At 47.1% G+C, this 15653-nt stretch overlaps 1 protein-coding gene across 4 annotated transcripts in view; it reads left to right on the forward strand.

The window, feature by feature from the left end:
* Nucleotides 1-151: 151 nt before the first annotated feature.
* Cep89 (centrosomal protein 89) overlaps nucleotides 152-15653 on the forward strand; it is a 41900-nt gene continuing 26398 nt past the window's right edge. For 2 of the 4 annotated variants that reach the window (XR_005501821.2, XM_063283711.1), the window contains exons 1-6: nucleotides 152-308; nucleotides 4438-4544; nucleotides 7874-8032; nucleotides 9802-9982; nucleotides 13314-13419; nucleotides 15370-15398. Coding sequence is in view for 2 of the 4 variants with exons in the window: in XM_063283711.1 (XP_063139781.1) it covers nucleotides 270-308; nucleotides 4438-4544; nucleotides 7874-8032; nucleotides 9802-9982; nucleotides 13314-13419; nucleotides 15370-15398 (621 nt within the window). In the remaining 2 variants the exon portion in view is untranslated. The remainder of the gene's footprint in view (nucleotides 309-4437; nucleotides 4545-7873; nucleotides 8033-9801; nucleotides 9983-13313; nucleotides 13420-15369; nucleotides 15399-15653) is intronic. The other 2 variants (NR_172209.1, NM_001394861.1) reach the window with 1 other exon arrangement.

Consider the following 15653-nt stretch of genomic DNA (forward strand, 5'->3'; position numbering starts at 1 on the left):
CGTGTAGTATAGCCAATAAGAGAGCGAAAGACTTAGCCTGCTTCCTCAGTGGCTGGAATTTGAATGACGCCTTGCTCGGTTGTCAAGGGCAACGGGTGGCAGTAAAACTGACTCTGATTGGCTGAGACTCAAAACAGAGCCAATATGAGACGTGTTTGTTTTAAAGTCAGGGGTCCGCGGGAGCTAGACTGTGGGGAGCTGTGCAGGCTGCGGGGCTGTCTTCCAGCCAGTCCAGCACCAGGCGCCTCAGCCCGCAGCCCTCAGCCAGGATGCTCCTCAGCTTCCGCAGGAACCGCCGGAGCCAGTTCGTGAGTAATTCCAGGCTTTCATTGCGGTTTAAGAAAAAAGAAATATTTATTTATATGAGTACTCTGTCTGGATGTATGCCTGCATAGCAGGAGAGGGCATCAGATCCTATTACAGATGGTTGTGAGCCACCATGTAGTTGCTGGGAATTGAACTCAGGACCTCTGGAAGAGCAAACAATGTCTTAACCACTGAGCCATCTCTCCGGCCCTCATATGCAGGTTTTAAGGCCTGTTTTAGGAGCGAGGCGGCCACGCTATCAGGGAGCATTAAGTTCCAGAAGTCCAGATTTCGTGTGCCGAAGAATCCTTCATGTGCAGAGTACGCCACAGACAGGAATTTTGACCTCCCTGTCAGGATTCTCTCCTTGACCAGGAGTTCACTCCTGTCTTGCTGAAAACTGCTCCATGGCTGGATGTCCCCGCAGGGAAGTCATACTTGGTTCCTCCCTGCTACCCTTCACCACCTACTGGCTTTAGCAAGTCCGTCTGCCCACCACATTCTACCTTACCCACCCTAACCTGGCCTCTATCTACCCGGACTGCTTCCTAATCAAATATTTTCTAGGTTCTCTGTTTTCACCTCTGAGGTCCCCGAGATTTGCTGTCTACAGAGCAATGACTGAAACTTAAAAACAACAAATCTGATCACGCCACTGCCTTTAGTAGAACCCACTGTCCTCCACCACACACTCACTAGCCAGACACACTGACATTTTCTGTTCCTTCTGCCTGGATGTGTCCTTTCGGATGTTCTTAAAGCCACTTTGTCACTATGTGCCATGAAGTGTCTTCCTAGTCTCATTCTCTGATGTCTTGCTGGTTTATATTTCTTCTTCTGTTTGGTTTTGGTTTTGATACAGGTTTTGGTTTCCTTGCTAAGTAGCCCAGGAAACTCCCCACAACCCTTTTACCTCTGCCTCTTGAGTGCTGAGATTACAGGCTTACCCCATCGCACTTGGCTCCTTACTCATTTTTCTAGGAACGTGATTCAAGGAATCATGACACACACTCCATTCCTCTCACTACTGTTAACCATGCCAATTATATTTTGTGGTGCTATGGATCCATTTCAGGGCCTTTAGGCCAGGAATAGTATAGCATACACCTTTAATCCCAGCACTCTGGAGGTAGAGGTAGGCAGACCTCAGGACAGCCTGGACTACATAAGTGAGTTCCAAACTAGTCAAAGCTACACAGTGAAACCCTGTCGCAAGGTCAGGAGAAAGTAACTATTCCAGGCCCTTTTGGACACTTGACAAACAGTCTGCCACTGAGTTATATTGTCCATGTAATAACCTTAAAAAAACTTATTTTAATTATGTATAAGTGTCTCAAGTATGAGTTTGTACATTTGCCGGTAGGAGTCAAAGACAGTGGACTCTCTAGAGGTGCAGTTACAGGCAGTTGTGAGTCGCCTGGTATTGGTGTTGGTAACTGGACTCAGGTTCTCTGGAAGAGTAGTACATGTTCTTATCCATTGGACCATTTCTCCAGCCCCCAGGAATAAACTGAAATGATCCACAGATCCCTCGTGTCCTCTTTTCCTTGTCTAAGTTGCCTGCCATTGGTGTTTTGTCTCTTCCCGTGTTCATGCTGCTGCTCCCTCTCCAATACAGAGGCAGGGGCCATCTTTGAAGACCCATTCTTAATGTCTCTGTGTCCTTTTCCTAAGGAAAAACTTGAAGTTTCCTTGCTGGAGGGCTGGCTCAGTGGTTAAGTGTTGTTGTAAAAATTAAAAAAAAAAAATGTTATCGTCTTTTACCTCGCTAGGTCTGGTACCGCGGTACCCCAAGATATCTGCTGGAAATCTTAATTCTCAGTCAGCAAAGCATCTCACCCCCTCTGCTCCACCCCATATCACACTGCCAAAGGCCTCTCTGAGCTGTCAGCAATTTCTCTGCCTATCTAGTTCCCAAGGCAGGTTTCCATTGCCAGAAACACACATCCCAACTCTGTGGCAGCCCAGTCCAGCCGCCACACACTTTCTTTCACTTAAATTGCTACAGGAAAGAACACACAATACAATAACCTTTGGCCCAATTGATAAAATATAATTGTCCACCTACACAAAGCCCAATACACATCCATCCCTTAAAAATATTTGTAACAACTTGTAAAGGTACAGCATGGAATCTTAACATCCCCCACCATATTGTCCTGCCACGGCTTCTCTCCCTCTCCCTCCCGTCTCTCCCTCTTTTCCATTCCAGTCTCCTCTTCCTTCAAACATCTCTCCTGCCCATCTTTCCTTCTCCTCCAATGACAGGCCTTCTTCTATCCTGTACTTGCCCCTCACTTGTGACATCATCCCACAGTTAAGGTTACATATTGCTTCCAGCACCTACATGCCGACTCATAACCATCTGAAACACCACCTCTCTTTTTTTTTTTTTTTCTTTTTTTCCGGAGCTGGGGACCGAACCCAGGGCCTTGTGCTTGCTAGGCAAGCGCTCTACCACTGAGCCAAATCCCCAACCCCTGAAACACCATTTCTAAGAGATCTGATGTACTCTTCTGACCTCCACAAACTCAGGCATGCATGTGCTATGCATACATATATGCATACAAAACATTCACACACATAAAATAAGTAAATCTTTTTTTTTTTTTCAAAAAAAAGAAAGCAAAACAAAAAACCCTGAAAGGGAGCCTTTATGGGACAGTAATGGCCAGTTATGAAGGAAGGGTTGAAAGAGCTCCAACCCCGATACTTCCCAGGAGTTGGCTAGCTCCTCCCAGCCTGGTACCATAAAGCCAGCGGCTTTCCCACCATCAATCCTAATAAGAGCTTAGTACCCTGACAGTTATTAGACTTCATTCCTTGTTTGACTGTATAAGGTCTCCCATTCCTCTTCCCCACTACAGCCCCTGAATATGGAAATGAAGCATCTTCCAACACCCCTGCCCTGGCCAGTGGTAAACAGCCACATAATACTTGCCCCAGAGACCCTGGCCATCTCCCCAGGGGCATTAATTCCCCCACCCCCTCCAATAAACGAACCAGTTCTCCAAAACTGTTCCTGGGTGTGTTTGTTACCAACCATGATCCCACCCTGCACTCCCCTGTGCCCGGCTAGGCTTCCCTCCCTCCAGTCCAGTTCAGTGCACAATGGGCCTGGCTACCCCGAAGGAGAAGCAGGCATGGGGTGGCAACCCTTCTCTCCTTGGGCTATTTTGACTTTTCATGATTCTGTGTTCTATAATAACTGTGTAGGCATTTTCTCATTCTATGCTCCCGAGGATGAAGACAGAGCGTATTCATCATTCATGATGATGCCCTGCCTCTCGTGGGTGTGAGTGACTGGTGCCCAGAAAAGATTGGACAGGGTTCAGAAACTTGAGAGACCCCTCCTCCCAGTTACTCAAAGTGGGGTGGCGGCATCCCCTCTGACTTTCATCATATGTAGAAGTTCGTTCTCCTCAATGTGTAGCTTTGAGATGAGCCACCGGGTGTCAGGCTCCTTCTGTGAGAGGAGTCAGTACTCATTTCAGAGTTCCAGGGTTGATAAAGATAAGAGAGGCACCTGTGGCTTGGGAGTGGGAAGACCTGGGTAACGTCACTGGGGACAGTGCTGTGTGTTGGAAGCCTAAGATAATGGTCAGTGTAATTACCTTCCTCGCTGGCTGGGACCTGACAAGAAGCAGCTTACGGGAGTAGAGCTTTATTTTGGCTCATGGTTTTGAGGGGACACGATTCAGGGGGAAGCTAAGACTGAAGAATGATGGTGCCCAGCTGATCTCCCTCTCCTCTTTCCCTTTTTCTTCAGTCTAAGTCTCTTGCCCCAGGAGTTGGTCCTCTTCATATTTAGGGTACAATAATCCAGCTCAGTTAATCCTCTCTGGAAAAGCCCTCCCACAGACACTCCAAGGTGTGCTTCATAATGCACTAGGTGTGGATTAATCCAGATCAGTTTGCAATTATAATCAGTCAGTTAGTCAGGAGGAGGAAAGTGAGATGGATAGCCATGATGGTGCACCCCGGGTGACGCCCCGGGATTGGGAACAGCAGCAGGGTAAAGGGACTCTCCTGGGACTGGATCCCTGTGGCCTCAGCTTGGGAGGTGATGGTGGCACAGGACCCAGGTGATTTCCTCCTCCCAGTGACCTGCCTTGGGTTTCATTTGTGCAGAACCACATCATCCATGGCTTCCTCCCTGCAGCCAGCATTGCTCCGAAGCCAGCTGTGCCACGCACACCCCCTCCCCGAAGCCCCAACCCCTCTCCAGAGAGGCCCAGGTAAGTATCAAGATGAGCGGCACCAAGGGTCACCCCTAAGCTTAACCATCAAGTCCCGAATCCTGGAACTGATCACACTGGCCAAGGGGCCACAAGTAGAAGACTCTGCTGTATTTACCTCTGTTCCAAAATGCACTTAATCTGGCTTCTCTGAGCACCAGTGGACTCGCTGGGATCTGTTATCTTCAGTGGAGTGTCTCAAATTTCAGGATTGGATGCAGTTGGTTTCTACTAAATATAAGCACCAAGTTTAAGTTAATCCTTCAGTCCTTTACCCCCTTCCTCCCTCCCTCTCTCCCTCCTTCTTTCCCTTCCTTCCCTTCCCTTTCCTTTTCTTCCCTTCCCTTTCCTTTCCTTTCCTTTCCTTTCCTTTCCTTCCCTCCCTTCCCCTCCCCTCCCTCCCTCCCTCCTTCCCTCCCTCCCTTCCTCCCTCCCTTCCTTCTTTCCTTCCTCTCTCTTTTCTTCCTGGGAGTGGAAGCCAGGGTCTGTGCATGCTAAACATGTGCTCTAAATCTCAGCTAAGTCCGTCCAGGTTAACAGTACTTTTAAGAGACCTGCACAAAAATTTCTTCCTAGATAGAATCCTGCCTTAAAAAACAAAGCAAAGCAAAACAAAACAAAAACCTACTTTATGTTAAAGGAAGGAACATATTCCTTGCCAGGAACTGGTGTTCCTAACCACCTAATGTTTGGTGTAGCACACAGCCCACTCTCTTTTCATTGTTGGGACCACTGTATCAGACACTTGGAAAACTTTAGACTATTTTGTTTTCTATAGGGTCTTGCTTTGTGGCCCAGGCTGACATTGTATTCAGAGCAGTCCTCCTGCCTCAGCCTTCCAAGAGTATGAGTCACCATGCCTAGCTAGTCTGACTTTGTTGGTGTTGTCCTTTAAATTTTTATTTATAGCTGGGCACTGGTGGCATATTCTTTTAATCCAAGCACTCAGGAGACAGAGGCAGGTAGATGAGTTCGAGGCCAGCCTGGAGTCTTTGTCTGTGCATGTATGTGAGTATTAGTGTGTGTGTGTACTTGGATGTGGGTACCCTTGGGATCTAGAAGAGGACATTGGGTCCCCTGGAGCTGCTGTGACAGGCAGGTGTGAACCACTCAGTGTAGGTGCTGACAACCAAATCAGGTCCTCTGCAAGAGAAGTACGTGTTATAACTGAGCTGTCTTCAGTCCACCGCTACTCTGTTTCAATGTGTAAATTGATTTCGTTATTAGCTCTCTATAAGAGCCAATTCCACTTTAGAGGAATTTTCTGTGATCTTCTTTGGTACTGGTATATTCTGTGCGTTTGATTAGAACATAAACTCTGAAGGGCTGGGAATAGGGCTTGGTGATTCACCATTGCCCAGCATACATGAAGCTCCTGGGTTCCTTCCTAAACAGTAGAGGACGAAAGACCTCTGTGGTGTTTTAGTGTTTGATTTTGCCTGCAGCACTGAGTCCATAACACAGACAGCCATTATTGTGATCGATCTGTGCCAAGTAGCCTAGCGGGTACTGAAAAGCAGTGTCTCTTCCACCCCTCTCAGTACCTGTGAGGTTCAGTTATTGATCACTGCTTAAAATGTCATGGCAGTAGCCCCACTGGCAGGAAGGTGGTCTGTCCAGCTCCTCAGTGTTTGTCTTGTATCAGTGAGACTTGTGTTTATGCACAAGAGGGTTAGCTTACCTACCTTGTCTGCAGAACAAATGAGACAGGAGCTTCATGGTGAGCATGCTGTGGGCTCTATAAGTCTTTTTCCACCAGGGCCTGGTGGGCCTGTAGAGATGGCTCATCTGATAGAATATCCACTACTCCTGTGGAGGACCAGGGTTCAGTTCCCAGCAACTACATGGGACAGCTCACAATTGCTTGTAATTCCGGCTTCAACCTTTCTGGTCTTCTTGGGCACCTGTACTCACTTCCCATACCCACACACAGGCAAACATTACATAAACATAATTACAAGTAATAAAAAAAATTTTAAGAGCCTGGTTGCATACCCTTGTAATTCCAGCACTCAAGAAGCTGATGCAGGAGGACTGATTGCCCTAGGCTAGCCTGAGCTACATAGTGAGATCTTGATTTTTTTAAAAACACTTTGTAAAGGTTTGTTTTATGAGTGTTTTGTTTGCATGTGTGTCTGTGTACCACATGCCTGCTTGTGCTCTCAGAGGTGAGAAGACGGTGTTCAGTCCCCTGTGACTGGAGTTACAGATGGTTTTGAGCTACCGTGTGTGTGTGTGTGTGTGTGTGTGTGTGTGTGTGTGTGTGTGTGTGTGTGTGTGCTGAGAACCAAACCTTGAGCTACTGTGTGTGTGTGTGTGTGTGCGTGTGTGTGCTGAGAACCAAACCTTGGTCCCCTGGAAGAGATTCATGTGCTCGAACCGCAGAGCCAGCCCTCCAGCCTCTTAAAAAATACAAATCAAAACAAAACACAAAACCCGTTTTGTTTCTGAAGTGATTGTGGAGCTTTTCCCCACTGTTGTGTTTGTGTTCCCACCACAGTGTGAACAGCAGTTACTTCACACTCTCACCAGCATTTGGCTGTCAGTTGTGTTGTTTATTCTGAGCTAGAAATGAACTAGGATCCTGGTTCTGAGTGAACTACCAGTTTTATGATTAGTTTTCATCCACACTGACTCTGCAGGTGTTTGAAAGCGGTGACCACGCACAAGTGGGCCACTGTCGCCTGGCTATTTATGTTTTTGTTTTTTTAAAGTCAGGGTCTCCCTATGTAAACCAACCTGGCCTCTAACTCCCAACCATCCGCCTGCCTTGCCTCCTGAGTGCTGGGATCAAAGATGTGTGCTATCATACCTGGCTTAAGTCCTCCTGTATCTCATTTTCTTATTTCATTCTGATCTTTCATTTTAATAAGAAAACAATTTAAATATAGGTTTTGCATGTCTGACTATGTAGATTTACAACCTGCTGTAATGTCCTATTGGCTAAGTCAGCAGTTCTCAACCTGTGGCTTGTGACTGTGACTTCATTGGGTGTTTTATATCAGACATCCTGTATTATCAAGTTTACATTACAATTCACGATAGTAGAAAAACTAAAATTATGAAGTAGCAACAAAATAATTTATGATTGGGGGTCACCACAACATGAGGAACTGTTAAAGGGTCGCAGCGTTAGGAAGATTGAGAACCACTGAACTGGATAGAGTTTACAAAGCATTCAGTTGCTATAAAAATGGACTGCATAAATTAGATTCATACAGTCAGTATGAGAGCTAAATGGGGATTCCGATGGGCCATCATTGTCACTTGTCAGCCTGCAGCTTGAAGGCCCATTGCTCAGGGCCTGTTTGGCATGTTTCTGTTCGTAGATCTGCTCTGGCTGCAGCCATCCTGGCAACCACCTTGACTGGACAGACAGTTGCCATTCCTCAGCCTCGCCAGAGATCCCGGTCTGAGAGTGATGCCTCCCAAGTTGAAAAGGACAGCTTCATCGAGCCATATGCCACCACCTCAGAGCTGAGGCTTCGGTAGGGACATGTTGTGGCTCTGCATCCTCTCAGGGCAGTAGACGGCAGCTCAGGATGGCTGTGTCCACTGTGTATGGGGCCATGTGGGGTATAGTCACCAGGTATCTTAGTTAGGGTTTTACTGCCGAGAACAGACACCAAGATCAAGGTAAGTCTTATAAACTTCAACGTTTAACTGGGACTGACTTATAGGCTTAGAAGTTCAGTCCATTATCATCAAGGTGGGAACATGGCAGCATCCAGGCAGGCATGGTGCAGGGGGAACTGAGAGTTCTACATCTTCATCTGAAGGAAGCCAGGAACAGACTGGGCATCCTCCGGCAGCTAGGAGGAGGGTCTCCAAGGTCACCCCACAGTGACACACTTCTCCAACAAGGCCACACCTTCTAATAGTGCCACTCCCTGGTCTAAGCATATGCAAACCATCACACCAGGTTCCCCTTACTTGTGTCCAGCAGGCACTGACAGGGACAATAATTGTTCCTTTAGCTCTGAGCCAAGGTCTTTCTGTGTAGATCAGAATGGCCTCAGATTATACTTCTTGTGTTTCTGGCTCCCAGGATTATAGCAGCGCACTGTGGGATCTCATCTTGACTCTAGCCTTTTTGAATATAGCTAGTTTTTCTTCTAAGAGTTACATTTTTGCTGGATTGAACTGAAAAAGGATAGAAAACCCTCAAAGGAAGAATGCCAGTCCAGGTGAGGCCTAGGCTAACCCTGCCATACTTTAAAGCACAATGCTAAGTAGTGACAGGAGTGTGAGTCACTCGGCTCAGTGGTGAGAGGTGCTGTGAGTGTACTGGGCACTTGAGTCAGACCAGGGAGAAGGACGGACTTCTGTACATCAGCTGACGTATGTGAAAACAAGTCAGCTTTGAAACTTGTCCAAATCCTCCACCCCAGTCCGTTCCAAGGGATGAAAGGATCAGTCCAGGTGTTCACAATGTAAGACCATGAACTCGAGTGCCCAGCCAACTGCCATGTACTTCTAAGCTAGGAACTTAGAAGGTAAAATGAGTCGATTTTCTGTGAAGGAGAGTGCTGGGGGGCTGGGATTGTGGCATCTGTAGTCCTAGGTTTTGGGAGATGGAACTTGAAAAATCAGAAGTTCAAGGCTCTCCTTGGCCATACAGTAAATTTCAGACCAGCTTGGGCTACGTGAAATACTGTCTCAAAACAAAAGCAAACAACAGAGGTATTCTGCAGTTCTAGGGAGTCAGTCCTAGGTCCTCTATCTGCTAGCCAAAAGCCGTACCACTAGGTTTGCCTCCAGCCAAACATTTTTCTTTTAATCATATGTTTAAAAAAAGTACATAAGCTACCATTTAAATTTTGGCTGTAAGAGTTTACAAGTTGCTGGGTGTGAGGGTGCATGCCTTTAATCCCAACACACGGGAGGCAGAGGCAGGCCAGACCGATCTACGTAACAAGTCGCAGTTCAGCCAAGGCTACTCAGTGAGATCATCTCAACAAACAGAACAAGGGCTGAAGAGGATGGCCCAGCAGTGAAGAGTACAGCATGCAGCATGTTCTGCTCTTGGAGGAGGCCAAATTTGGTTCCCAGTGCCCACGTTAGGCAGTTGATAAACAGAGGAAGCTGATACTCCGGCCTCCACGGGCACCTGCACTCACAAGCATTTACCTACACGCAGGCACACATGCACACACCCATGTTGCTGTCTTTTGAATACGTGTATTACAGCTTCCTTTTGCCCCGCTAGCTCCCAAATAATTGTTTGCTTATTTTATTCGTTAATGATCTAACACAGGCAAAGCTGGCAGAATGAGCCGAAAAGGACTTCCTTGCCGTCCTTTGAGACGTTGGGCTACCGGGAGGATGAAGATGCTGAAACACAGGTGTCCAGCAGCTGCAGGGAGTCGGAGTCCACCACCTGGAAGGATGTGGGAGACGGCAGAGGTGCAGCGTACGCTGTGCCTCTCAGGCGTCAGGTAACCTCCACATTCCCAAGCTGCTTCCATCCTGCTACCGTGGTAGCAGGGAGTCAGCCCTAGGTCCTCTGTCTGCCGGAAACACCTGAGTGGGCATCGTCTTCGCTCTGTTCCGTTGCTTGTGTGTTCAGCCTTGTCTATCTGGGTCGAGTAAACCTTAAACCTCCTGGTTTATCCTTTGAAGTCAAGTTCTTCAAAGGCAAAGATAAACATCTTTTTGAGGGTGTGTGGGATTCTTCTTTTGCTGTGTATGTGTGTGTGGTGTGCTTGTGTGTGCATTTTGTGTGTGTAGTGTGAGCATAAGTGTGTGTGAGTGTGTGTATGTATTATGCTTGCTTGATTGAGTGTATAATGTTTGTGAGTGCATTGTGTGTGTGTTATGCTTCCTTGTGTGTGTGTCTGTGTGTGTGAGTGTGTATAAGTTACACTTGCTCATGTGTGTGCTTTTGTTGTTGTTGTTATTTGTTTTTTGGGGTTCATTTGAGACTGGATCTAACTATGTAGCCTTGAGCTGGTTAGTTTGAAACTCACTAAGTCGACCAGGCTGTCCTCACACTCACAGAGGCTCCCCTGCCTCTGCCTTCTGAGTGCTGGGAGTAAAGGCTTGTGCCACCTCAACTGGCCCCTTACATTTTCTTGTCCAGATTTTCCCCAAGCTGGCTCCCCATCATGGCATTGCACCTCATGACCACAGGTTGCATTTGAGGAGGCATGATCACGTGATTGACATGAGAGTTGTCAGACTTGCATGTAGGTCTGTGCTAGACCCTGTGCTTTCCCTGGTCACTCAGTGCTGGCTGGTACAGTGACGTCACTCAGTCACACGCTAATGCTACGGCTGGCTTTGCTTCCATCGGGCTTTCTCTCCCTTGCTTCCATTGCTCATTACAGGACTTCTGACATGCTGCACTCACTTCTAAGCCTTCTAACCTGCGGAACGTGGAGACGTGGGACGTATTAACATCTGTTCATTTGAATTACTCTATTGTTAGGTCTATGTGATTTTGAAATCAATCTAAATATGCATTTCCCCTAATAACTAACTTCTTTTTTAGATTTATTTATTTTATGTGTGAGTGTTTTGCCTGTAAGTATGCTCACCACATGCATGCCTGGTGCTCAAGGAGGTCAGAAGAGTGTGTCAGATCCTCTGGAACTAGAGTTACAGATGGCTGTGAGACACTGAGTAGGTGCTGGGAACTGAACCCACGTACTCTACAAGAGCAGCCAGTGCTCCTAACCGCTGAGCCTTCTCTCCAGCCTCCCTAATATCTATTTGATTGACACTCTTCATTGTCCCTTCCTTTGGGTATCTTCTTTACATTAAAAATTTAGAAGTTTATTATCGTGGGCATGTGTGTGTGCCTGTGTGAATGCGCCCCATGTGCATGTGTGGGGGTCAGACACCTGCGTGGAGTCCATTCTCCTTCCACCATTAACAAGGATCCAGGGGTTGAACTTGGGTCCCTGGGCTTGCACAGCAAACACCTTTTCCCAGTCTTTCCTCAAACCATGCCATCTTTTCCATTTTTTTATTTCTATTTTTTAAAGGGTTCATACTATTTTTCAGAAAACAACCATTATATACTATAATTTCTTTTTAAAAATATTTACTCGCTCTGATTTTTGTGTATATGGTGTTTCGTCTGTATGTCTATACACCACATACAGGCAGTGCCTACACAATAAGAGGTCTTTGGATCCCTTAGATCTGGAGTTACAGATGTCTGTGAGCCACAATATGGGTCTGAGGAAGAGCAGCCAACCCTGAGCCAGCTCAGCCTCGGAGCCATCCCTTCAGCTCCTCTCGGCATTGGGCATTGTCCAGTCTCAGCCTTTCCGCCTCTGTCGCTCTGCTCACATGTGCTCCTGGTCCTTGTGTAGCAGTGTCATGTCACTTCCCCAGGCAGCCGTACCTTTCACCTTCAGTTTGCTGCTGCTGGTTTCTATTCGTATTTTCTTTTTATCTATATAAGTACACTGTAGCTGTCATCAGACACACCAGAAGAGGGCATCGGATCCCATTGCAGATGGTTGTGAGCCACGGTGTGGTTGCTGGGAATTGAACTCGGGATCTCTGGAAGAGCAATCAGTGCTCTTAACCACTGAACCATCTCTCCAGGCCTGTTTGTATTTTCTTAAGAATGGGCTAAAGGAAACATTTCCCTATGCGTCTGATACGCATGTGCATACCCCGTGGGTGTGTACTTCCTCATGGTGTGTGTGTGTGTGTGTGTGTGTGTGTGTGTGTGTGTGTGTGTCCCATCAGAAGTGTGTGTGTCATCTATCTAACTAATAATTTGCCAGACAATCTCCACGGATGCCATTGGCATTTTCTTATCAGTTTCACACTTCCGGTGACTGTGAGTCGTTTAATATGTCTTCCACAGTTGACCAAGGATGCTCATTCCCAGGAGATAAAAAGTAAGAGGTCACTTTGTTTCTCCTTCTCTGAAATAACAAGTACATTAGGAACTCTGTTGACTGCTCATCCCAAACCAGGTCACCTTGGAGCCATGTGCACAGAGCCCGTAGCTGCAGTGGCCTTAGCTCTTGGCTCTGAGTTTCTTTTCCTATGATTCCTTTCCTATGTGGCTCTTACCAACTTCCTGCCAACCACAGGGGTATCCTTCCCATGTTCCCAACACACTACTGCTAAGCCATGCTGATCCCAAGCAAATTTTTGCTGAAGAATCAGTTGAGCGAGGCTAGTGCACCTGAAGGGCCTAGGTGTTACTGTATCCACAGGATGTGTTTCATGGCTCCTCCTCTCAGCCAGCTGCCCTGTGACCCTGCTGTCCAGAGCCCTGCCAGAGGGAGTGCCCCTAAGGGACAGTTTTGTAGCTCTGTGCATGGTGAAAGTGGAGAAGTAATCCTGCTTCACGAGGAAACAGTGCCAGCAGTGGAGTCACATAATGAGCATCATGGGCCTCAGCCCGAGGCAGTTCTCAGCCCAGAACATTCTCCCAGAGTGGCCAGCACTTCTTGTCGCATAATGCACTTTCATAATGGAGCACCAGAGCTGGATATGGTGGCACTGGGTGCTGTCCTGAGAGAGCCACTTTCCTGAGCAGGTCCCTGCAGAAATGCAGAGAGGAAGCCATCCAGGCAGTGCAGGATATGAAGCTCCCCCTAGCCTAAATACAGTAGGCGTGCTCTTGACTTTCTGCCCGGGCATTTGCAAGGCCCTGTGGTTTCTTCCTGCCACAGCATCTCCAGCCCTTTTCAGTGTGGCAGCTGTGGGCACTGTGGGAAGTGAGACAGTTGAACCGTTAGGAGGATGTATACAGCTAACAGGTCCGCATGCTTGCTTCTCTCTCATAACCGAAAGGTATCGTCGTCACAAAAGCTGGTGAGAAAAGGTGATGCTTCTGAGCAAGACTGGCTTTCAGACTCCTCCTCCTCCTCCTCCACACCGCAGGACACTCAACAGAAAGGTAAGGAAGGAGCTGACCATGGCAACATTTCTGTTATCTGTTCTTAGGCCAGCACACCTCTGCGCTGTGGCTCTGAGATTCTGACCAGGAAGCATTGCTGTTCGTTCTCACTGCAAGTGATAGATGGCCCAGATGTGAGGTTGCCCTGACCGTATAAGATGCTCTCTTAGAGCCCATGTTGCCTGTTCTGTTTGTTGGCAGAGGACTCCAGCTCAGGCTGTGTCTGTGTTTATGTGCCTTTCCTTGTGCCCCTGTCATCATGCTGCCTGCAGGGCCTGGCCACAGTGGGCCATCAGTGAGGGACTTGTTGGATGATGCTTGGATGTATAAGATGTTCCTGTTATAATTCTGGAATGCACATTGACTTTTTTGATATATCTTATTTGGCACAGTGAGAATTTGACCCACAATGGCAAAGATAGGAAGCAGTTTTGGGGGGTTGGGGATTTAGCTCAGTGGTAGAGCGTTTGCCTAGGAAGCGCAAGGCCCTGGGTTCGGTCCCCAGCCCCAGCTCCGGAAGAAAAAAAAAAAAAGGAAGCAGTTTTGGGATCCCTAAGATTGTGTTATTTACTGAAAACTGTTTCTTGTTTTGGTGCGGCTCGGCCGTAGCACACATCTTTCATCCCTCTGGCTAGAATACAGACAGTCCCTTAGTACACACCTTTAATCCCAAACAAGGTAAAGTTAGCTTGTAGAAGGGTGCACCCATGTTTGGAAATGATATCTAATTGAGGGGCAGACATAGTGACGAATCAGAGAAAGATTTAACAAAATAGGATCTGCCCAACTCACTTGAGAAGAGAGGGAAAGGGAAGTTACTTAAGGAGTAGTGTGGGAAAAGACAAGCGGCAGCTTCACCAGGACAGTGTTGCAGAGACAGGCTGCATGAGCCAGAGAATGGGAAGGAACCAGAAGATTAGAACAGATTGCTAGAGATAGTATGAGGCCAAGCAGAGAAATGCAGGAGAGGCCGGGAAGGGGAGGAAAAGAGGAGAAGGAGAGAGGAGGGGTGCAGATTGAATGAGTCTTCTTGGAGAGGAGTTTGAGCCAGTACAGCTGAGTTAACCTGCCAGCCAGCCAGAGATCTGAAAGACCAAGAGAGGGTGAACTTACTGAGAGTAACTCAGAGAGAGACCGAAAATTCGAGGATTGTATGGAAACTAGAAACTTCCATGATTAGGTCTAGGAAACAGAAGCCTCAGAGACGACAATTATGTCAGGCCAATAAATGTTATTCTTCTTCTGGGGTTGGGGATTTGGCTCAGTGGAAGAGCGCTTGCCTAGTAAGCGCAAGGCCCTGGGTTCGGTCCCCAGCTCCGGAAAAAAAAAAAAAAAAAAGTTATTCTTCAGAACTGAACTGCTCAAATGATGATAGTTTAACTACTGGGAATTTTACTGAGGTGGGAAGTAGATTGAGAATTCTGTGTGCTTTAAGCTTCTTAGTTGGTTCTTTTTTGGTTTTCACAGTGTCTGCTGTTCAGTGCATTGTTTACACTCTCCAGATCAATGGTGGGGAGTTAGAAAGAGCCTAGGCTTCCCGCTTGCACCAGAGAAAAATGTCAGCCAAGTCGGGTGGAGGGTGTCTTCCTCGGGTTCCTCATTTACCACACATGGACAAGACCCTGTCAGATCTGTTGCCATTCATATTGCTGAGCCGTTTGCTCTTTTCATGACTGAGTTTGTGTGCGCCTGTAGACAGGAAGGGCAGAGTGGAGGCAGGAGTTGGCCGTCCTTGGCTGACAGGAGAAACCGGTGACAGGGGATGTAGGGAAGAGCAGTGTGGGAGCTCAGGGTCAGAGAGAGATGGCCCAGTCAAGGTCAGGCCCCTGCCTTGTCCTGGGACCTTGCTCTACACTTGGGGACAAGGTAAGTCTGAGTTGATGAGCACACTCTTTTGTGTGTCTAATTTCCTATCTTTTGAAGCTTTCCATTTTTTCTCTTTTAAACCAGATGTTAAGCCCTCTGTTCCGAATCTAGAGGTAAGCTTATTTTCAAGAATTCCTATTTTAAAAGTAGACTTTTCACTACAATTTGTCTTTGATTTTCTCTTACTTATTTATTCTTTTTATTAATTTTGAATCTTGTGACTTCTGTCCCCAACTCTGTACTGTGTTTCCATTTCCTGACTAATACGTGTTCAATTTCCTTTGCTTCCTTGGCTGGAAACCAGCTTAATCCTGATCTATGATCCTTTATTTCATCATAACACATTGTATTACAAGATCTTCTCATAA

This window comes from Rattus norvegicus, chromosome 1 (assembly GCF_036323735.1).
Source record: "Rattus norvegicus strain BN/NHsdMcwi chromosome 1, GRCr8, whole genome shotgun sequence".
Lineage (NCBI taxonomy): Eukaryota > Metazoa > Chordata > Mammalia > Rodentia > Muridae > Rattus > Rattus norvegicus.